Genomic DNA, 21,514 nt, shown 5'->3' on the forward strand with positions numbered 1-21,514 from the left:
GCATGTGTGAAAATGTCTTAGCACAACCATTCTGCAGCTAATTTTACATTTCTGGAGGTTGTGAAGTTCAGCTTGTGTTCAGACAGAGGAAAAGGCTCTCATTCTTGATTTGATTGCATTTAATCATTTGTGGCACTAAAAGCAAATCACATGAAGTGTTTTGACAACAACCATTTACATGAAAATCTTTGAACAAAATTGTCATTTCACAAGTGCAACAAGATAAATTTGAGACACTAAAACCAACTAAACATAAATTGTTGTCTTTTGTGTTTTGTTGAAGGTACTAATGAGAAATTCGTTTAGCTTGAAATTTGTACACCCGCAGGATGTGACATCATCATAGGAGATCTTGCCCTGACTTTTTAATCATTTTAAACCAACATCTCCCCACTTGTGCCTCTGTGCCCCCCTACCTGATAACAGAAGCAAGAAGAAAACAAACAATTTTGACACTAAATCAGTTTATTTATTTTAATTTACCCAGAATTTTTCACATCTTTATACAATAATAAGCTGAGTTAACCTTATTCAGCTGAATAATTTCATCTTGTAGAAAATGTTTGAAAAATGGCAGATCCCCTCTAAACACCTCTTAAATCACACAGTGTGCGATCATACACAGACGTGACTTTGTCTTAAGATTCTCTCAAACAAAGACATTTGCAAGCCACCGTTTGTATTCAAAGCTTTTCTGTCACCTATTTAACCTTTCCCTACAACATACAGCAAAATACATATGAGACATCTACAGCAAAACCTTTCTTACTCCACACAGACAACCACTTACACTCTCCATCTGGTCAAAATTAAGTTCCTCTGACATTATGCAGCTGTGTGTTTTAGCACAACAAGACATTCAAAGTGGAAGGTGGTGAGCAAATCTAAAATGTCTAGTTATGGTCCTTGTATCAACACAGACCTACCCAGAAGTGACACACTGAAGTTAATAAAACATTAAAATGCCTGATATCGCTGTAAAATCTCTGCTTTGTGGCTCTAAACTGCATTGTTGTTCTTTCACACTGAAGCTATAAATTCTGAATATCTTTGTCACATACTGTCCATACTTTGCACCAGAACAACTGAGGCTGGAAACAACTTTAATTTCTCTCAATTCATGCCGGGCTGCAGCTTTAAACTTTGTGTATGCATTTTAACTGTAGACATTTTGCAAAATATAAATACAGTGGATTTCTTTTTATCCATGGACCCAAGTGAGAATGGCTGGAAGTAGTTTGTTTTGTATGTACATATCAGAATTCAGGTTGAGGATTCCTCTTCTTCACATACTGCCGCAGGTACCGGATAGCTGATAGTGCACTCAGATTTGCTAGTAGAGCTGAAAAACATTTCCATGGTTATTTTGAATTTCAACTTTTCATGTTTGCTCACCTAGTACACAAACATGTGACAGGGGAAATGTTTAATGTTTTAAGGCAAAAGTTATTTTCCTTACTAAAATTGGCAAAACTTCATAATAAAGCCTACAACTAAAGATGCAATTCTCTAGTAACTAAATGGAATTTCAGTGTATTTGATTTGAAAATGGAATGTGATTAAATTTGCCTACAAATACTTAAAAGTAGGTACACTAGAATAAGGGGGTACAAATCAAGTGTTTAAAGGAAAAAAATAAATAATTAGACTGTAAATAATGTAAGTAATTTATAGTTCAAGAGTAATTGTAAGTATTGCATAACTTCAGGTATGTTACAGGGGAAAACTAATAATTGTAAATAAATGTAAGTAATGCCTAGGTACTTTTATGTATTGCTTAAATTTTGGGTAGCTTACAGAAAAGGAGACACACATTATACTATAAGTAATTCAAAGTACTTTATAATTAATTTTAAGTACAAAACGATATCTCCCCATACGTTCCCTTTACGTTGTAAGTACACTGTGCTTTTTGGGGCGCGGGTCATATTATGAAGTTGATTAACTTTGCCTCACTTTCAACAATGTTACAGGAAAAGAGACACAATCTGTACTGTAAGTGATTTAAAGTACTGCATAAGTAATTTTTAGTAGTGTGCAATTTAATTGTAATTTATGAAACAAACCATATTTCCCCTCCTTACATCATAAGATCAATCTTGCGCCTTTTATTTTACCAATATAAATACAATGTCTGTTCTTCCTTACCAACTTACATAAAAAAATAAAAACATGTGATTTTTCATAATCACAATTCAAACATAACTATCAAAATGAGTGTACAGTGTCTTCTTATCTATATAGTACCTTAGAGTTGAGCCTCTCCATAACATCACCTGTGCCCCAAGAGTAAGGTGTACTTGATGGAAGATGGGAAAATAATTTATTTTTCTACAAAAATACCAAAAAAAATACTAATCACTTAAAATTTGCCTATTCAGTACTTTCAAAATGAACTACTGAATAGGGTGCCCAATCATAAATTGTTACCCTAAATTTTATCAGGAAACATAGCACAGTAATGGAAAAAACATCACGACTGACTATGACTGATAGAGGAATATAAATTCAGAAATGATCGTACCTGCTTTCCAGGCATCAGCAGCCTCTGGATCAGAGGATCTTAGTACCCAGGAGGCAAAGGCAATGCAGACTAAACACATGTCTGACTGCTTCAGTGTGGAGAAGATGCCCTGGTGTCCTGTAAGAGCAAAAAGTGAAATTGAATATGTTGCATTTTTACATTTATGTCTCCTGATTTTACGTAAGCTCATGTTTACTTGTTGTCTGTATAGTTTCCAAAATGAAATGCTGCTCTTCTAGCTCTCTAAACAGCTGCGAGGACGCCGGGGAGACCCTTCCCACACTCAGCACCGGTGCCCCTGGATCTTCTCTCCTGCTGGGTATCTTCTCGAAGTCAACCGGAAACACCCAGTCACCAGATCCTCTGCACCATATGCTCCCTTTATCATGGAAGTGAATTTTTCTTATTGGCAGTAAACTTTTCCAGCTGGCAGATCCACCCACGGCTGCTTCTACTGTGGATCCATGTTGGTGGGCCTGAATGAAAGAATGAGACACAATTCTCAGGGGAGAGATGGCATCCACTTCATCAGAGTTTGCACTCAAGAAAACATTGAGTACAAACCCACTGCCCACCTTGGGCAGTGTGAGTTCTCTGACGGTAGGATGAGAACAAGAGAAAATGAGGATGGGTTTCTCCTCATTGCAGTGAAGAGGAGAGAAAGACATTTCATCTCTACATGAACAAAGAGCATAGTCAAAGACAGGAGGCACGGAGATGTCTTTTGGATCATAAACAGTGAAGTGCCTGGAGTCAGAGTTTACTTTATCCTCTGTGAAAAAGTATTCAAACACCTCTGGGTAAGATATTTGGTAATCAAGAAAGTCTGTGCTGGATAGAAAAGACAGAGGAATTTGTGTTTCCAGGCTGTCACTTAGTTTAAAAGCAGTGTTTTCTGCCAAAGACTGACATCTGCTAAAAAACAGACTACTTTCATCATTACCAAGTAAAGCAGGCAAAGATGCATTCTCTCTGTTGAGAGTTTGTATATTCTGCATACTTTTACTTTTGGTTAACTGTCTAGGCAATGCAAGTGTGCTTGAGGACAAAGTGTGGGGCTTCTGGCTGTCAAAACACTGCCCTGCAAAGTCCTCTAAAGGCACAGGCGTCTCTCTGCCTTCGGAGCACGTGGACTTATCGTTTGAGAAGAATGGAGAGTCACTCCTGCTGTGCTTGTTTTTTCTGTGAGGGTCAGGGCTGGGGTCCCTGCTGGCGCCAACAAACTGCCAGTACTCCTCTTCAAAATCTGAGGTGGAAAACTCACAGCTTGATTGGTCTGGCTTAGATTCATCGGCCTGCGTAAAATAGTCTGAGTCTGCTGTGTCTGAAATATCCATGGGAGTGCTGCAAGACAAATTATACTCCACAGTGTCAACCAGAGGGTCATGATTTGTTGGGGATTCATCTACATTTGGTGTCATGGCTTCTCCTGTTTCTCTAGGTGAGGAGCCTCTATTCATTCTGAGCTGCAAAATGTCATTTATTGTCAATTTTTCCATTTCATCCCAAAAAGCAGAGATGGCGTACACGGGTCGACTGTGACCCTCAGCTTTGGCATATGTTTCTGGGCAGTCTTCCTCAGAGCAAGGTTTTACTGTTACATCAGGAACACAGAGATGGGAGGGCTGTTCTTCCTTAGAGAAACCAGGTACTGAAAGATTGATTTTATGTCTTTGGGCTCCAGGTGTGTCCAACAGTATCAAGCTGTGTGTTTCATTTTCACATGGGGGGATATGATCTGGCATGCTTGTATTTCTTTGGTTGGCAGATGGATGCATCGGGGAAGGCACAGTGCCGGTACCTTCATAAACTTTACAGCTGGCAGCTGACACATTGGTGGGAAAAGAAGAATGCATTTGTCTGTCCTGTGTAGAGTCAGCATCTTTTTTTTGGCAGCCAGATGTCAAAGATAACGAGCGGCACATTTCTGGGTGTTGAGGAGGATGCTGAGCTTCCTCCACTGATTCAGCTGCTGACAAATAGCTTTCTGAATCATAACTGTAAACGGAGAGGAACTCAGCACTGTCTTCAAGCTCATCGCACTCCTCATTCTCCATCTGTGAATGCGTGAGTGGGTCTTGTGCCATCAAAGCTGAGCTGTCTGGTTCACTTTTGCTTCTCTTCATCATTGGCTTAAGAATATTTTGTTTGAGTGATGGAAAATTGTCTTCTTCATCAGATATTAAAGCCGCTTGTGATGATTCTGAAATGACTCCTACCTCCACGTTGTGTTCATAATTTGGGTTGCTGCCTGATTTTTGGTTTTGGTTTGATTTAGATTCCCTTCTTCCCTGAGATGCAGGTTTATTTTCATTCATCTCTAACTTTACACCACTTTCAGGTGAGTTCTCCTGAGTAGTGTTACACGCATGACCTCTCTCAAAGGGTTTTTTTTGTCTTTGTTTTTTTTTTACAGAGGTGGGACGTGCTCGCCATCGTGCGGGATTATTGTTCACTGTCACAAACCAGCGTTCCTTCTCTGCTCTTGCAGAAATACTCCTTACATCTTCCTTTACAGCCCTCTCTGTCGTGTCTGGCTCATTCACATTTAATCCTGTTTGGTGACAAGAAAGCGGTTCACTCTCTGGGTGCACTTCTCCATCTTTTGTCAGATGCTCTGATTTATTCAGTAGCTCAGTTTGCAGAGTGTTTGTAGCGCTGTAACCCGTCTCCTCTGGGACTGGTGCAGGACATTTAAGATATACTTCAGAGTCCTCTTCAGATTTTGTTGCAGCATCCTCCGGCTGATTAAGTGGCACTGACAAATTAGAGCTTTGTTCTTCAGTGCATTCTGCTGTGTTGCTTGTATCTCCATCTTTGTCATTATCAGGATTCTGCTGTGAGTCTTGCTGGCTTTGGCTGACAGCTGAGCTTAGGTTTCCCGAATCCTCTGAATCTGTGAGGCTGGCATCATCAAGGCAGGCAAGTGAAGGCTGCTGCAGACTACACTCCTCACTCTCCTCATAGAAGCTTGTCCAGTCATCCTCTGCAATGTGAATACTGTGATCTAAATCATCCATTCTGACAATTCACATGCTCCTCAATCTAAAAAAAGAAGAAAATATATTTATACTTAAACAGATTTTTTTTTTTTGCATAAGCTTAACTAAAGTGGCCTTGAGTGATGCATAACAATCCATTCTTGGTATCTTTGGTAGCAGATATGGTTACATCAACACATTTGAGTTAAATATAGAGCATGTGCATTTGTCTTAGGCTTAACATTGCTTATAATCACCTGTCATTAAAGGAAGCCGTTGTGTAGAGGGCAAAGCTTTCTCAGATCAAAGTTTGATGAATGAGCGAGACTTCAGAGTGGCAAACTAACACCAAAGCACCTTAGTCACAAGCTCCATAACAAACCCCAAAATACTCCAGGGCCCTGATCTTTGAAAACAGGTCATATAATCTGATATGAAAACAAATCAGCTGCCCAGTGTCAGGGAACAACATATCAACTTAACAAACATCTACATTGGGTTTGTTTTGCCTTTTCAACATAGGGAAAATCTCAAAAATGATTATGATAGGCCTCAATGTCTCAAACACAATACATTTGCCATTTTCTGTGGTTTTGTTTAAGTAACAGTAAAATACCATTAATATTACTTTTTTGTCCTAATTAATATTATCAGAATATAAGCTATTGTGGGTCAATACTGCAGAATATCTTACCAGCAGTATCCATAACCACGAGCTGTATAACCACACTATATTATGTTAAATGTGCTTTAGTAAAATATACAGAGGCTTACCTGATGCAGATTTATTTATTTATTTTTTTTTAAATCATCCAATTTTCGAGGTAGCTTTGCGTTTTCCTGCAGGAATAGTTAAGCTACGATGTCCATCTGCCCTTGCATATGTCAGACTGGGCCCTTGCACTCAGATGTTATAAATAGAGTAGTATGTCCTGTCACATGTAGCTCCTGGTGCAAACGTCCTTCCCTCGACTGCCAGGCACGAGACATTCCAGCACCCCAAAATATTAACCCTGATAATAATAACAGCAATATGAGTTCTATTATTACATTAAAACACGACATAAATCCAAACATTTTTACTGTCATTCATGAACACATTCATTTATTTTCCAAAAAACAAAATCTTTTCATAAAAACTTTCATAAAATGTCTTTTATCTTGAAAATTATTTTTAACATTCTTTCTTCGATTGTATGGGCAACATTTAGGAAATGATAGTGTTCTTGTTTGATTGATTTCTTAAATTTTTGTTGGCTGTAACGTCAGTAGTCTTGCTTTTTGCAGTTTTCACATCTGTAGACACTTCTAACAACTCTGCTGATTTAATTTTTGTGAAAAACGAGTCAGGGTTTCACCAAAAATGAAAATGAGTAAAAACTACCTAAAGTTTTACCCTAAATTTTGTATGGATCACCTTGAAACAACAACAAAATACTAGGTCTTGGGGGACACGAGCACCTAGGATGGCAAAGCATTTGACCTTAACCTTCACTGTTAACGTCCAAGGTCAACCTTGAAAAGAAATGCCAAGACATCATATCAAGTAATATATCGCATTAAAAGAGTTGCACAACAGACTTATTTTTTTCAGTATGACACCCTGTGGCATCACACTAAAAATCATTAAGTTTCACAAAATCACCCACTGCACAAACATATGTTAACATTTGTACAGATTAAAGACTTTACAGTTTGTAGAAAAAAAACCTTCAGTCATATGGAATAGGAATGTTTGTAAAGAATAAGTAAAGATGATCATAAAATACACTTTCAATAATGCCTCAAGGTCATAGTCCACACAAATTAGGAAAAGGCTGAAGTTAGCATGTTTAATAAAAGGTTGACATCAGCATGTTGTAAAAAAAAAAAACATCGTAAAGTTGTAGTATAGCCTTTGTCCTTCAGGGGGATTTGCACTCTCTGCGATTGATATAGATTGTATATTGTTTAAAGTTTTTCTCTGTGGTTTTGCTTTCTCTGTATTCTTATTTTTATTGTAAAAATATTGTCAATGTTATAAATAATGTTTTTTTGCAAGTTAATTTGAACAATTTAACCTTTTACCCTTCTCAAGACAACCAGCGGATAGAATTCATTCGAGTTTACAAAACAACAGTAAAGACAAAAAAAGGCAACTTTGCATTGGATTATGAAAGGTGCTTTATTTCTGCAAACAATACTTAGATCTTCTGAATTTATTCATGGCACTGAAACTAGAATATGTACATCATTACAAAAACGATACATCATTTGTATAAAACAATATGTACATGTTTTTAGCTTATGGTTTTTTGTACAACAGTAAACACATGAAGCGAAAAGAGGAATATTCATGGAATGACTGCTGCCTTCTATCTGGTTCAGATTGCTCCACACATGCTAAAGACAGACATAACTTTTAGATCTTGTGAATCAAAACTACAATGTAGAACTTGGATAGGGTTTAGGATTGGAGCTACAGTAAAAAGGCCACTTGTCATAATTCAAATACCCAATTATTAGCACAGACGCATTGTGATTAAATGCTTCCTGGCTCCATTTAAAGCTCATAATGGCAGAGTCATCACAGTAACAGCATTTAGGACAAAGCCATATTCTTCATACATTTGGCAAAGTTAATGGTAATCAAGTAATGTTCAAAATGCAACTACAGAGCTGCCGTCTATGCAACAGAAAGAAAAAAAATCTCAATCACACTAAATAGCAACATTGATTTCTTTGAAAAAATAAAATAAAATAAAATCAAGGTCCAAAGTCCAGTGAAGACCTCAGATGTATAAAGTGCACGGGGATGTTTGGAAATTCTAAATTTTGACAGGAAAAAACAGGAACTCTTATTTTATATGCAAAGAGTGAAGGAGTGGCTCTGCTCATGGAATGAAAAAAAAAAAGAGAGCATGTAACTGCAATGCATGCTCTGTGTTATGCACGTGGAATACATTCACCTTGGCTGATTACAAAAATAATAAATACAAGGGCAACAACAAAAGTACAAAATACAATCAATCCATCATCAATACAGTGCCTACAGACCTGGTCCACCAGAGAAGAAATAAAACTATGATGACACGTCTTTTAACCTGTCAGCCTAATTCTAAGCAGTAAAACTCAGTGCACAGTTACAAAATGCAAATAAATAGCACACAAGTAAAAGCAAAATGTCTATCGCATGTTACCGTTCTGTCGCTAAGTCAACACGACAAACGGTTTACGAGTCAAACCTGACAGGCATCCACATGTTCACCAAACTCTTCATTCAGATTCTCTGACCAAACGCAGCAGATAAAAAACGCTTGCCGACAGCATTTCCACTTAAACTGAGGCATGATCATGAGACGAGCAACTCTCATTCACCACGAGAAAAGACAAACTTGCACATGAACGCGAGCCATTTTTCCTGGGACGGCTAGACTGTGTGTCTGCTTCATTTTTAACAAATAACTAATTGAGTACAAGACAGTTCAGAGCCCCAGAAAGTTAGTTACTTGATACTGGTCAGTTTTTTGTTATACTCTCAATACATAGAGAAAGATTAACAGCCCTATTGACATGAATGCAGCAAAAGCAGCTACAGTTAAATTTGGCCATCCTTATTAGAGTCATCTTGTCTTCCTTCGCCCTTTTGTAAATCTTACAGCGTTCCTGAGCTCTCTCTCCTACCTGCACCCCCCACCCTACACATTATAAACTTGAGCAGATGAAGTTGTCGTGATGGTTGCACTGTTCAGTGTTGACGAAGCAGAGGGTCGCTCTCTTCGGACATATCTGGGTTTCCTCACTGGAAAAGAGAGCAAATTAAGGGTCATAAAATCATCTGTTAGAGGAACAGGAGGACATATTCACTGTAATCACAATTAGCATGATTGAGCTCATTTTGTGTGTTTTTGTATTGTTTAGGTTTTTTTTTTAATAGAAAAATTTGCCATGCATCCTCATGAACAATACCAAATACTGCTGCTTCACATAATACTTCCTGGTCAAAGATTACAGTTTACAAAAGAGAGTGTGGCCATCTCACCTGACGAGGAGGGTATCATAACAGCCTGGAAGGAAAAGAGCAAAGGTTAAACAGTTGATGCACAAAGGCTTAGTTGAAAACAGATTTGCAGATTCTACACTCTGAATATGCTACTACTACTAAAAAAAAACAAAAAACAAAAAGTCAAAATCCACTTACTGTCTCACTTGGTTGAAATATGAAGGCTGAAAAAGAACAAAAACATAATGTTGCATTTGGAGGGGAAAAAAGAAAGTTACAAAATCAAAGCCAATACCAAAAGCGTGTCACTGCGAGTCAGTGTGTAGTGCTCCTCACCCTTGTTGCGGCGGTAGAAGATACTTGGAAGTCGGTTGGAGCGTTTGAGGTAGAAAAAGGAGGCGACAGAGAGTATCAGGAAGAGGCTGATCAACAGCGTTCCCAGAAGTAGAGAGGCTGCCACACCAGGGCCACCTGCACAAAAACACACAGCACAAAAACAGGAAATGAACTGACAGACATTTACTGCATCAAACATTCCCGTCTCTTCTAACCATGCAAGGAATATTACACCGCATGAAATCAGTCTGCACATCTTACCAATTTTAGGAACAACTGTCGTTACAGTTGTATGATTTTTACGCTCCAGTGTGTAGTCTAGAAAGCACAGAAAAAGGCGTGTTAACACAAACGACCCAAACATGCGCGACACAATCCAACACGCAGAGAGCCCAGAGTCCTTACTGTAGGTGCAGACGGTTACGTTTTCTAAATCGACAGCTGCCGAGTCGCACAATATGCAGATGGTGTTGGTGTTCTCGAGGACGCGCAGGAAACATCCTGTGAAATTCAAGAGAATGACATCTGTATTACATAGTGGGAATTTTTACACACTTTGATTTGAGTATTTATAGTGCTGTAGCGACAAACTACAAGTCTTTCTCCAGTTTGATACACTAAATTAACTGCAGTTTCTATAATCCGATGAGGTACCAGGGCAGGGTACCAGGGATATCTTTAAGTAGCTGCTAAATGCAAGCCCATTCTGTTTCCATTCATGTATCAAAAAGGCAGAATTGTTTTTAACTTATCTTTGAATCCCAACTGTACAGAATAAATAATCTATATCAGTGATGTCAAACTCATTTTATATCAAAGTCCACATACAGCCGACATTGATCTTAAGTAAACAAAGTGTTCAATACACCTTTAATCCCTGAGATCTTCAAATGCGTAGTTAAACATTAACACACAAGTACGATGCACAGCAAGCCTTTTTCCAAACTTCAGAAATGAATTATTCTGAGTCATTATAGGGAATAATTTAGGTCAACTAGACTAAAGAGACCATACGCACAAATCTCCAAAATACAAAATACTATTCTGAGTCTTTTAACTCTGCCTAATCGTATACTGATAACAACAATGATGTCAAACAGGTCAAATCTCAGTGGTAGCCAACGTAATAAGGCCAATATGATTTCTCCCAGTGTTCGTCAGTGATAAGACATTAAAAACATCCACACTACCTGGTTCACAGTGGGTGTCATTTGAGCATGAACTGTTAGCTCTTTGCTTATCACCACAACATTCAAGTGAGTTCTGATGTAGGGCCTGTAAGCAGAGAAGCATGCGTAGATTAAGAGATCGACATCAGCAGAACATAGCATGAGCTGGTCTTTTGCCTTAGGTAACGTTCATTTCCTACCTTAGTTACAGGCGTCTCGGGTCTGATAAGAATCACGGTGGCAGCAAAGACCAGAAGGAATGGCAGAGCCATATTTGAACCCTTGGGGGAAAAAAACCAAAACAAAAAGCAGACACAACTTTTAATACATTTCATAAACAGGATGTCTATAAAGCCTACACACTGGCTAAATTTCCTTTTAGAAAACCAGTAAGTAATGAGAGCTGGCTTCAGATTTTCTCATCTTAAATCATATATATTTTTTATTTATTCAACCCTAATGCAACTTGTAGACTTTATTTGAGCCCTCTGCAGTTAAGGGCCCGTCTAACCTGCCAAGTGTTTGTTGTAAAACTATTTGCTTTCACCTTCCCCTCTTCCCCAACCGGTCGAAGCAGATGTCTGCCCTCCCATAGTCAGGTTCTGCATCTGTTTTTTCCTGTTACAGGAATTATTCACTCCCTATTGTCACTAAAGATTTACCAACAATTTAACAAAAAAAAAATCCAATTTCATCACTCCTTAGCAACACTTGTTGCCGCTGATTTTCATTCCAGTTATTTAATAATTTGGAATACTATGGTTGTCCTTTCTTAAAGATTACACTCAGACCATTTCTGATGAGTGTTCAGTGAACAGTAGGTGGATCAACTGGGCCAGATGATCTTTCAGATCCTGTGGCAGTTAGTTACATTCACATACTATTAATCGGTTTGGATTACTTAAACAAACTTGTCCTGTTTCCTTATTTTTTTAAGGTCATGCTGCACACCATGCCAGCAAATGTTAAGTTTTCAGTTAATAACACTTTACAAATCATGTTGTCGCTAAGATACTTTTTTCTGTCTGTCAAATTTAGCCAACTTTTTCTTTCTTTTTTTGAGATTCGGCTAAATAAATGGCAACAAATTATGTGGTTTTGTGACAGGTTACTAGTAACAAAATGACTAAAGACAGAAAAACTGTTTAGGTGCTAAGCTGTCTGTTATGGGTAGACACAACACTGCTTCATCCTTTGAATTAGGTGAGTCTTTTATGCTTGAATGATTCACAGGTCAGTGTTAAGTGGTCTAACAAAATTTTAAAAAATGGTCAGGTACAAGGAATGGACTGAAAAGGAATGAAAAACCATCCAATGTCCAAAGAAAAACTTTAAAGGATCTTCAGAAAACAAAATAAGATATGAAGGATGACTCAAGGCACAGTACTGTAGGTAAATATGTTTGTCTCTAACTGCTTTAACTTAGCTAATATAAGAATACATTTGTCTGATCACAACAGTGGAAGATGCAGTATATGCTTGATACTAAACTACAATTTAGTTAACATTAAACAGTTTGAACATTCATGACAACACAAATAAATGCATAGCCCTTTTTTGTTGTTAATAAAGTAGTTTTCACTATTTCCCCCCACAACTTTTTATTGTGGAAAAACTACACTTTTACATCTAACCCTGCAGCACAATACAATTATTTGAGGAGCAAAGCAGCAAAGCTAAATTATCAGAAAACTGCACGCAACGAGCTAACGTCAATGAAGCTACACAGCGGTTCAGCTACAGTAGCTAGCACCTGTCACCGAGCTGAAGGCTTAACTTGATTGTTGTAGCAGTTAAAATAACGCCCAACTACCGAGTTGAAGATCTAAACCCTTTTCACATGATCGGATATATTTACAATCTAACAACATCAGTAGCCGCTGAATGTGGAGCCAGAAAAAGTTAACTTACCAGCCAAACACCAGGCTTTGGCCTGACCAAACTCCTAGGCGCGGTTTAGTAACCGGCTGGTCTCGTCCGCCGCGGAGGTGTTACCACTCAGATAGTAACAGCTATTGCCAGACTGCTCATCCACACACCTCTGATGTTGACCCACAAACAGAAAATCCTACAACTACTGGCTCACAGCTACCGGATTTACATTTAGCATGTAAACTTCCGGAAACGCCTTTCAAAATAAGAGTCATAAGTACGGCGACGCTCCTGTGAGAAAGAACAGAAGAATAAAAAGCAGAACATTTGTTTTATTTCTCTTCTCATTCTCCATTTCCTCCTCCTCCTAGTACCAGTAATATTGATAATATTAATAATGGATCAGTACACACAACGCTCTTGAATTTGCGAGGGTTTGGAAATTATAAATTGCAGTTTTGAACACTCAAATATTTTCACAGGATTTACAGAGTAACTGAATTTTTTTAAACAAAGTACAAAACAATATTGTGTTAGTAATAATTCATTTAATAATAATGGACCACTTTACAGTCCTGTTTAGCTTGTTGTATTGCTTTTATCTTTAATCTAATTTCTGCAGATGTTTGAAAATAAATGCCGATAGATCCATGGGTAGGTGAGCAAGGCATGTCAATAAATACTTGGATTGATAAAGTATCTCTGATAAGAAAAACTTTCTCAAGGACCGGTGTCCCTGCTGCAACACACCTCAATAAAATCAGTAGATCATTAGCAAGACTCTATAGAACTTTACTGGATGCTGAGGTGGGGACCCCTAACCCTACTCAAGTAAATTTACATAAATGTAAGCAAATGTGTTTGGAAAATGTACTTCTAAAAGTACTTTTTATTGCACCATGTTCATTCACTCATGAGCTGCTGTAACATAAATCAAATGGCTAAACTGCCACCTCAGCATACAATCAAGTTCTATAGTCTTACTAATAATGACCTACTAATTTTATTCAGGTGTGTTGCAGTTGGACACATTCCGACGGCCACTGAACGCAGCGCAGAATCTGCAGATGGCGGGAGTTTTAATTACGTTCCACACAGCTAGCTATCAATAATAACATCTGTAAGAACTGTGAGGTAATTTAAATAATATATTTCAGTGGTGAATTACTGATATAACATCTATACACACTAACGTTAACAAGATTACTTTTTACTGAAGGCCTTTATTGATTTTCTAGCTGTGAACAACTTTCTAATATCTACCTGTCAGCTACTGTACTGCTAATATGACAGTTAGATGAGACTGTGGCTAACTTATTATCTTTACAAACAGATAACCAAAAAGCAATGAATCATATAAGAAATATAAAGGAAATGCTAAATATCCCAACTGGAAGCAGGTAATTAAAATGTGCCACTACACGATTTCTTTTCTTTTCTTAAATCTCTGTTGTTATTGACATACAACATTGCTATTTTCCCTTTAATTCTAAAAACATTTGAAGTTTTTTATGTAAACACAATTTATAAAATAAAACGTTACTAAATGGTTTTGCTACATAATTTGACTGTGTTTGTGTTTTCTTCTCTATTGTTACACTTTATGGGGATGAAAATGCAAACAGAAATGCATCTACCAGTGGTTTCTCCAGTTTGTCAGACTCTCAGATCTTCTTTGAGTCTCAGTTTTGGCATGAAAATTCTCAGAGTGCATCTCAGGATATGAGTTTGTCCTCCAGAAATTCCCAGCAAAGTTCACAAGAGGTAGGATTTCCCATGTTCACCTTGCAGATGGTTCTTGGTTACGAAATGCAAAGCCAAGCATTAGAAATGGGAATAACCAAACACCCCACGATATGATAGTATTACAATACTTCAATGAGGATATGATATTATTGCAATTTTTAATGTCGGAGTACTGCAATAACTTACTTTGCAATTTGTCACCTTATTTTGAACGCAAATTATTCCTCACAGTTAAACTTTGTAAATGTCTATTTTATCCAATACAAGAGAAGTGATCTCACTTTGGATATTTTTTTTGTGGTTATTTGTGCTCACCAGCCTTTCTGTTCTATGGGAATATAACTAGACTACAGTCAGCTAGCGGCCAGTTGAGTCAAGTCCCCTCGAATTGTGCTCATTGACAAAGACTCATTCACACTGATGGCAACATGTTGACAATCTGTTAGATCTCACCTGATGTTATTTCAGGAGATGAGTGCTCTTGTTCATAGTATTCCAAGAATATTTAAATTTATTTAATAAAATATCAGTATTTGGTGTTTCTATCAAAATTGCAATACAATGCTGTATTGATTTTTTCCCTCCACCGTGTTAACTTCACAAAAGGCCAAACGACGAGGCAAATATTGTAGTAATGGTTTGCATTTTCTTTGTGTATATTATACAGTCTTGAAACTACATACTCAACCAAATCTATAACTTTGGCTCCCACTTGTACTAACATTTACAGGTCTTTGACTGTAGCCCTTCTTTACATGAAACCACTGTGCATTTTACTGTCTTTGTTTCATCACACTTATTACTGTTAACCCAATTCCCCAGTCAGATCACCTGTTTTCATTCAGCTAATTATTCTCTTTTTATAGAGCTGCAGCTCTCCTATTTTCATTTGCAATACTGTGTTAATTTCTAGCATGCTCTTATTTAGTTTTAACTCTTGTCTGTAATCTGGATTTTTCCAAAGCCAATTAACTCTACCTGTAAATTGTTAAAGCTTAGCCCTTTTTTACATTAATGTCAAATATTTAAATGACAAAGACAATATGGTAAAGAAATGAGTAGGTGTTCATTGTATGAAAAATAAGCATTTCTGAATTTCCAATGCCATAAAAGCTGTTTATGTGTGTGACAAAAACTAATGGGATCATAAGCGCGCACATACAAACATATTAAATAATTCTTGCTTTCCTAACATTTGTATTTTGTCTCTGTTTAGGGGAGTGACCCAAAGTTTTCAAGCAGTTATCACACTAAGCCTCTCCTCCTTGGAGACTTGAAGGATAAAACCAGAACTTCAGGAATACTAGATAAATTTGAAGAAGACAAGAAAAAGGCAAAAGAAAAAAAGGACAGGTGCGTCTTTTTGTCATTTCAAATATGCAACTCTAAATCCCTACGTAACCTTTTTTTTCCCGCTTTTTGCTTTAACAGTGATCACTTAGCCAAAGAATGCCAGCATATCAGAGAAACACTTAGCAATGTAAGTGATAATGTAAACTGATTCTAGTTATTCAAATTCAGATTACCTTCTCTTTAAAATGTTTTTAATTTGAAAACAAAAAAATCAAAACTACTTCTCTTTTCAGATTCAACAGCTGGTTGCTGGCACTGAGAGAAACGCAGCAGTGTGCCAAATAGTTTCTGAAAAAATTGACAGTTTCACATCAACTTGTAGGTTTCCTTGTTGAATTGTGGGTTTTTATAAAACATGGTTAAGTTGATGTATTGAAAAGGAAATATTAACACCAGCAGATGGTGCTGCTTGCCAAGCAGCAATCCACTTCTAACGCCGTTGTCATTTTTATTCTGTGTTTAATGTTTTTATTTGTTCATCCCAGTGCAAAATAATTTGGACAATCATCAGGGCCACATCTCCCAGCAGTTTAAGACTTTGGTAAATAATATGGACTCCCAACAGGATGTGATGACACAACTTAAAGAAACAGTGCAAAAGGTGAAGATGTTGTCTATTGTGTTCTTTATTTTGAAATGAGATTTAATTGGCAATGTTTCTGATGAGTGAGGAGTATAACTGTTCATTTATACCCTGTAGAATGGAGACACTGTAGCAGAGCTTGACTCACATCTGCAGAACTTAAAAAGTAGTCTGGAGGGTTTGAGAGAGGAACAGGGAAGACAAGGACACATGCTCGAAGAGGCCCTGAAGCTGCTCAGCGCCTTACTCTCAGAGCACTTGTCCAAACCCCGCTCTGAGGGAGTGATGGATAACGCCATGCAGACGTCACCAGCACCAGAGGAGTCAGTGTCCAGCATCCTGCACAACAGCAAGCTTGAAGGCACACAGGTTACATGTGCATCATACAACGCTGAACAACATCAGGTTGAAGTTCCCCGTCGTATTGGCAGCCACCTCGCTGGAAAGCAGAAATTCACTCAGAGACAAAGAAGGCCCAAAAAGAGACCCCTGGTTTTGTCACAGAGGAGTAAGGGTGCAGTCTCGGATGAAAACCATCAACCTCTCGTGAACAAACAGCAGAAACCTGAGAGCTGTGACATGAGCACGGTGAGCAGCAAGGACAGTGTCCGTCCAGGCAGTCTGGTGCCACTTAACAAAGAGAGGAGATCCAGTGAAACTGAAGGTTGTTTCATCACGCCTCTGAGCTTCTGGTCTCAGGACAGCAGCACCTCTGTGTGCCTCACAGAAATAGATCCCATCTTAGAGAAGCTGTCAGCAGAGCAGGGCTCCACTGTACAACCAGGAAGCTTGTGGCAGCTGTTTGATTCTGAATTAGACTTTTAAAGAATAATTAAAGGTGCCAAAATGCGTTCTTTATTTATTTTCAGAGCATAGAGGAGAAAATACTAAAAGTATATCTATATTTATTATTTGTATTTATTAGTTCTGACCTGTGTTCTCTTGGAAATGTGTTCCCTTTTGTCTTTGTGTAAAAAGATGAGCACTGTGTTGTACACAAAGCATTAAAATTGTTGACCTTATCATTTCTTTTTTTTTTTTATTATATGTATTTATATATACACCAGAACCAGAGCAGGAAAGCAGCCAGGAAACCTAATTGCACAGCTATTCAGGTGGAAAGTGCATCAGAGACCCCCAGTCTGAGAAAGAGATTATTGACATTTCACAAACTGGCACAAACATCTGTAAGACCCAGGGTGTGTTTTAGCATTATTTTCTTTCTTTTCAATTTTATGCATTTAATAACCATTTTTTTAGAGCAAGAATCATCCAAGTTTCTAAAGAAAGAAGAAATATTGCCCTCGTCTGTCCAGACACACACATGACCAAGTTTACTGCAGCTTTATTAAGTGCATCTTTAAACATGTTCAACTTGCACTGGGCTCTTAGAACACAGGAGTGGTGGTTACCTAATCACGCCTTTACACCTACATTGATTTTAGCCATTAGAATTAATATATGTAATTTATGGTAAACTGTTCATTTTTTCCTTACTTGCCATTTACACTGCACTTAAAAGAATATGTTCAATAAATATGAATGTGCTTTAATTTAAAAAAAATAACTTTTTTAAGTGGCTTCAAACTTCAGCATGGTTGTCTTGAAAATTCTTTTTCCTGTCAAAAACAGGCCGAGTGCCAGAATTTTGCTATCATTTTTTTTTATTTTTATCAAAGTGTGAAGTCCACTATTATAATCATATATCCCTCAAAGAAAATCCTTTCCTGGAGCTGCTAATAACACTCCAGATATACTACACAGCTGCAGGTTTGGGATAATCCGCTTTGCAGCTGTTACACAACACATTAAGAAGCAACAAATATATTGTATTTACAAATTGCTTTCCTACTTCCCGGTGTGCAACCAAGCAATTAACCATAGACGTCTCTTTCATGCAGAGTACTAAGAGCTTTCTTGCTTGAAAAAAGTGATTGCCATAAGCTGTGCAATAAGTGCATTAATGATTAATTTCCTTCACTAATTCTCCTTCGCAGACTTTGATCTGACTGACAGTGCTGTCACAGCTTTACTAAGTCTGCAGGTGGGGATACGAGTCCCCTTGGGTTGAGATTTGCCACTAAGCAGACGTCATAGTTGTCATGCATTAAAGCACGCCGAACCACTGCAGTCCACCGGTTCTCCCACGGGTCTAGCTCCAGAATGTCCTTTGTTATGTCATCATGGCGATCTAAGGATAGTTAATACACAGAGTGGAAATACAGTCACAGGGGGGGAAAAAGCTAAATATTTTATGCATAATAGGTATGGATACTTTTTCATTACCTGCTCCTTTGTAATATCCACAAACATAAATCTTTCCTCCCACAACACCAGCATTGGAGGCATTGGTACGCAGTGAAAGCTGAGAACATGGCAGAGGAGGTCCATCCCTCCAATAATCTCCATCTGGGTTGTAAATCTCCACAGCGTTGAGACAGTGACGGGATTGTCCACGGTCCACACCCTCACAACCAATACCACCTGAGAAAGAAGTTGGCAACATTCCCAAAGACAAAAATCAGTGCAGTTCAAAGAGGATGGCCACCATAATGGCACTAATAAAATACCTTCAAATGTATTGGCAGCTTAACAAAATAATTAATCTTACCCATCACATAAATTTCCCCATTGAGTACTACAGCACTGCAGCGGTACTTTGAGTATTTCATGGGACAAAGCTCTGTCCATTTGTTGGTGTTTGGATCATACTCCAAGAGGCGGTTACTAAGACAGTCGGGCTCCTCATCCATCCGGTATGACTGGAAGGTCGAAGGGGAGCAATGATATGACAAAGCAGAGCAGGTGCAGTCAGGGAAGGGTCACATAGGGACACAGTAAGAGCTCTCCTTCAATGTGTAAAAGAAGTATCTTTAGTTTATAAGACTTAAAGTGAATGTGTTTAAACAGCTAAAAAATGAATTTCTTTTATTTTGCCTCACCTGTGGGGTTCGACCACCCACCACATAAAGGCGATCTTTCATTCTGACCACGCTGTGACAGGCCAAAGGCATAGGAAGGGGTGCTGCGCTCCGCCAGGGTCCACCCTGCAGAGACCAGCGTTCCACACAGTTTGTGATGAGAAACTGGTCCTTCAGCTTCATCTGGCCACCCAGCAAGTATAGAGTGTCTCCCAGTGATGCTAGAGCATAAGAATCACGGTACTCTGCTGATGTCAGGTGCTCCCAGCTTCCCTGGGCCTCCACCATGTACCTGGAAATCAAATCTGGCAACATTTAGTATCTTCTGTATGTGGGGTAACCAAAGGCAAATCAGTCAAGTGCTGTCAGATATCTTTTCTTACCTGCAGATTTCAACACTGGTGTCTTTCTGTCGTGCCATTCTGCGAGCACTTGCCTCTCCTGCTACAATGATGTCATTTCTTTCAGTCACAACCCCAGCACACACATACCCCAGAGCCTCTCCGTAGCGAGGTGAGGTGATGTAATAAATTCGCCCTGTGGACGGTGCAAAGCAAAAGCTGCGCTCAGCATAGCTGCCATACCTTGACCTGATACCGCCACTGTCATTGCCAATGCAGAGCAGCAGATCTGTGGTCTCCATGCCATAACGCAGCTTTAGTTTGCGTGGTGCAGCCGCGGGATGCAAAGCCGTGGCCTCCAGTCCTTCGTTCATAATCTCCAGACACTCAGCATCAGCCAGGAGGGCTGTGTTTCTCTTTATTGCTTCTCTTAAGTAGTCAGGGTTTATCAGTGGCAGACGGACCTTCCGCAGGAGCTCTGGGAGATGCCGAACACGTACCTCTCCATCCACCAGGGTGCTGTGTTTGACCCACTGAAGGACCACATCCAGAATGGTTTCTTCCCGGGACACATTCAGATCGTCAGTTGACAGAAGCTTTCCAAGCTGATGGGCCTCCAACTCCAAGACCTCCTCATTCTGGCACACTTGGACAAAGTGCTGCCTCAGGAAGCGCTGAGCTTGGTCAGCAAGTTCCTCTGCACCGAGGTCACGGGCAAAGTAATATACACCGAGGCAATTGGAAGCATCCATGTTCTCCATCATGTGCAGCTGACAGCGAGTGAAGACATCATCCATCTGTAGAAGAAAAGCTGCTATGGAGATGCCTTGTACGTTGCCATTAGTGAGAGGAAGATCTGAGCAGTACATGTAATTCAAGAGGAGGGCCAGGCTGTCTGCAGGAGTGTCACGCAGGAATATTTCTCTGTTGTTGCACTCACGCAGGCCACAGGTGAACATAACACGGAAGTATGGGCTGAAGGCGGACAGGACAACTCTGTGACAGGGAAAGCTGACGCCCTCAGCAACCAGCACCACATCTGTCAGATGCTCAGCGTCCCTCATCTTCCTCAGCTGGTCGAGCAGCAGCAGCCCATGTTTAGCAGTAAGATCCATTATGCTTCAAAACGTCGGTGAAAATGTTATTTACAAATTTAAACAGGAGGTTTTATACACCCTGAACAACTAATGAGGCTTTTTCTGAAAAACAGAAGAAAATGCACACAGATTTAAAGGTTGTCACTCCCGATGTTTCACTGGTGCATGATAGTGTGAAATTTGGTTAAAAAAGTTTGATCAAATCAAGCTTATGTGGATAAAAAGGAAGTAATGTTTCAGTTAAGATCAGTACAGTCTAAAAGAGACTTTAAGCAGTGCCTTATATTTTCACCACCATCATGACATGATGACATGCCATTTTCAGATTAGCCTTTGTGTACAATATATAGATCAACATATAGAAGTGTAGAAGCAAAGTAACATGCACACTGTAACAGATCACTATGACAGCAGACACATACTGCAGCATTTATTCCCTTTAAAAAAATCAGTCTTACCAAATGCATCAGCTCCTCTTGGCGTACTAAAAAGACCGTCTTCAGTCTAAAAAGACCAGTGCATATCTGTTTTTAAACAGGCTACATGTGTTGTTGATGTTGCCGAATGTCACAGTCGGTGGGGTGAGAGAGGCCTGAGCAAATGCGTGGC

At 38.9% G+C, this 21,514-nt stretch overlaps 4 protein-coding genes across 6 annotated transcripts; 1 reads left to right on the forward strand and 3 right to left on the reverse strand.

Moving 5' to 3' along the window:
* Positions 1-101: 101 nt before the first annotated feature.
* Positions 102-7,524, reverse strand: perm1b (PPARGC1 and ESRR induced regulator, muscle 1b). Of its 2 annotated transcripts, XR_014873965.1 has the most exons (5): positions 6,280-7,524; positions 2,721-5,569; positions 2,525-2,641; positions 724-1,342; positions 102-648 (listed from the first exon to the last, which is right to left on the reverse strand). XR_014873965.1 is itself a non-coding variant. In XM_085158564.1 (4 exons), the coding sequence occupies exons 2-4, from the start codon at positions 5,542-5,544 to the stop codon at positions 1,257-1,259; spliced, it is 3,027 nt and encodes a 1,008-aa protein (XP_085014690.1). In that variant the 5' UTR covers positions 5,545-5,569; positions 6,280-7,524; the 3' UTR covers positions 102-1,256. The 2 variants fall into 2 exon arrangements, 1 of the variants encoding a protein (XP_085014690.1); XM_085158564.1 differs by having other exon boundaries at positions 102-1,342.
* Positions 7,525-7,650: 126 nt separating this feature from the next.
* c5h1orf159 (chromosome 5 C1orf159 homolog) lies at positions 7,651-13,119 on the reverse strand. Its single transcript, XM_085158590.1, has 9 exons — positions 12,904-13,119; positions 11,193-11,273; positions 11,014-11,098; positions 10,229-10,324; positions 10,085-10,141; positions 9,824-9,958; positions 9,686-9,711; positions 9,527-9,551; positions 7,651-9,286 (listed from the first exon to the last, which is right to left on the reverse strand). Exons 2-9 carry the CDS (start codon positions 11,262-11,264, stop codon positions 9,183-9,185), a joined length of 600 nt encoding a protein of 199 aa, XP_085014716.1. The 5' UTR covers positions 11,265-11,273; positions 12,904-13,119; the 3' UTR covers positions 7,651-9,182.
* Positions 13,120-13,874: 755 nt separating this feature from the next.
* Positions 13,875-17,568, forward strand: iho1 (interactor of HORMAD1 1). Of its 2 annotated transcripts, none has more exons than XM_085158583.1 (8): positions 13,875-13,998; positions 14,198-14,264; positions 14,490-14,628; positions 15,827-15,963; positions 16,042-16,090; positions 16,197-16,281; positions 16,449-16,564; positions 16,664-17,568. In XM_085158583.1, exons 2-8 carry the CDS (start codon positions 14,212-14,214, stop codon positions 17,369-17,371), a joined length of 1,287 nt encoding a protein of 428 aa, XP_085014709.1. In that variant the 5' UTR covers positions 13,875-13,998; positions 14,198-14,211; the 3' UTR covers positions 17,372-17,568. The 2 variants fall into 2 exon arrangements, with proteins under 2 accessions (XP_085014709.1, XP_085014710.1); XM_085158584.1 differs by having other exon boundaries at positions 13,886-14,023.
* Positions 17,569-17,572: 4 nt separating this feature from the next.
* On the reverse strand, positions 17,573-21,499 carry kbtbd12 (kelch repeat and BTB (POZ) domain containing 12). Its single transcript, XM_085158568.1, has 6 exons — positions 21,364-21,499; positions 19,851-21,007; positions 19,489-19,759; positions 19,158-19,308; positions 18,833-19,030; positions 17,573-18,737 (listed from the first exon to the last, which is right to left on the reverse strand). The coding sequence occupies exons 2-6, from the start codon at positions 20,921-20,923 to the stop codon at positions 18,568-18,570; spliced, it is 1,863 nt and encodes a 620-aa protein (XP_085014694.1). The 5' UTR covers positions 20,924-21,007; positions 21,364-21,499; the 3' UTR covers positions 17,573-18,567.
* Positions 21,500-21,514: the final 15 nt, after the last annotated feature.

The sequence above is a fragment of the Neolamprologus multifasciatus genome, chromosome 5 (genome assembly GCF_963576455.1).
Source record: "Neolamprologus multifasciatus chromosome 5, fNeoMul1.2, whole genome shotgun sequence".
In the NCBI taxonomy this organism is placed as follows: Eukaryota; Metazoa; Chordata; class Actinopteri; order Cichliformes; family Cichlidae; genus Neolamprologus; species Neolamprologus multifasciatus.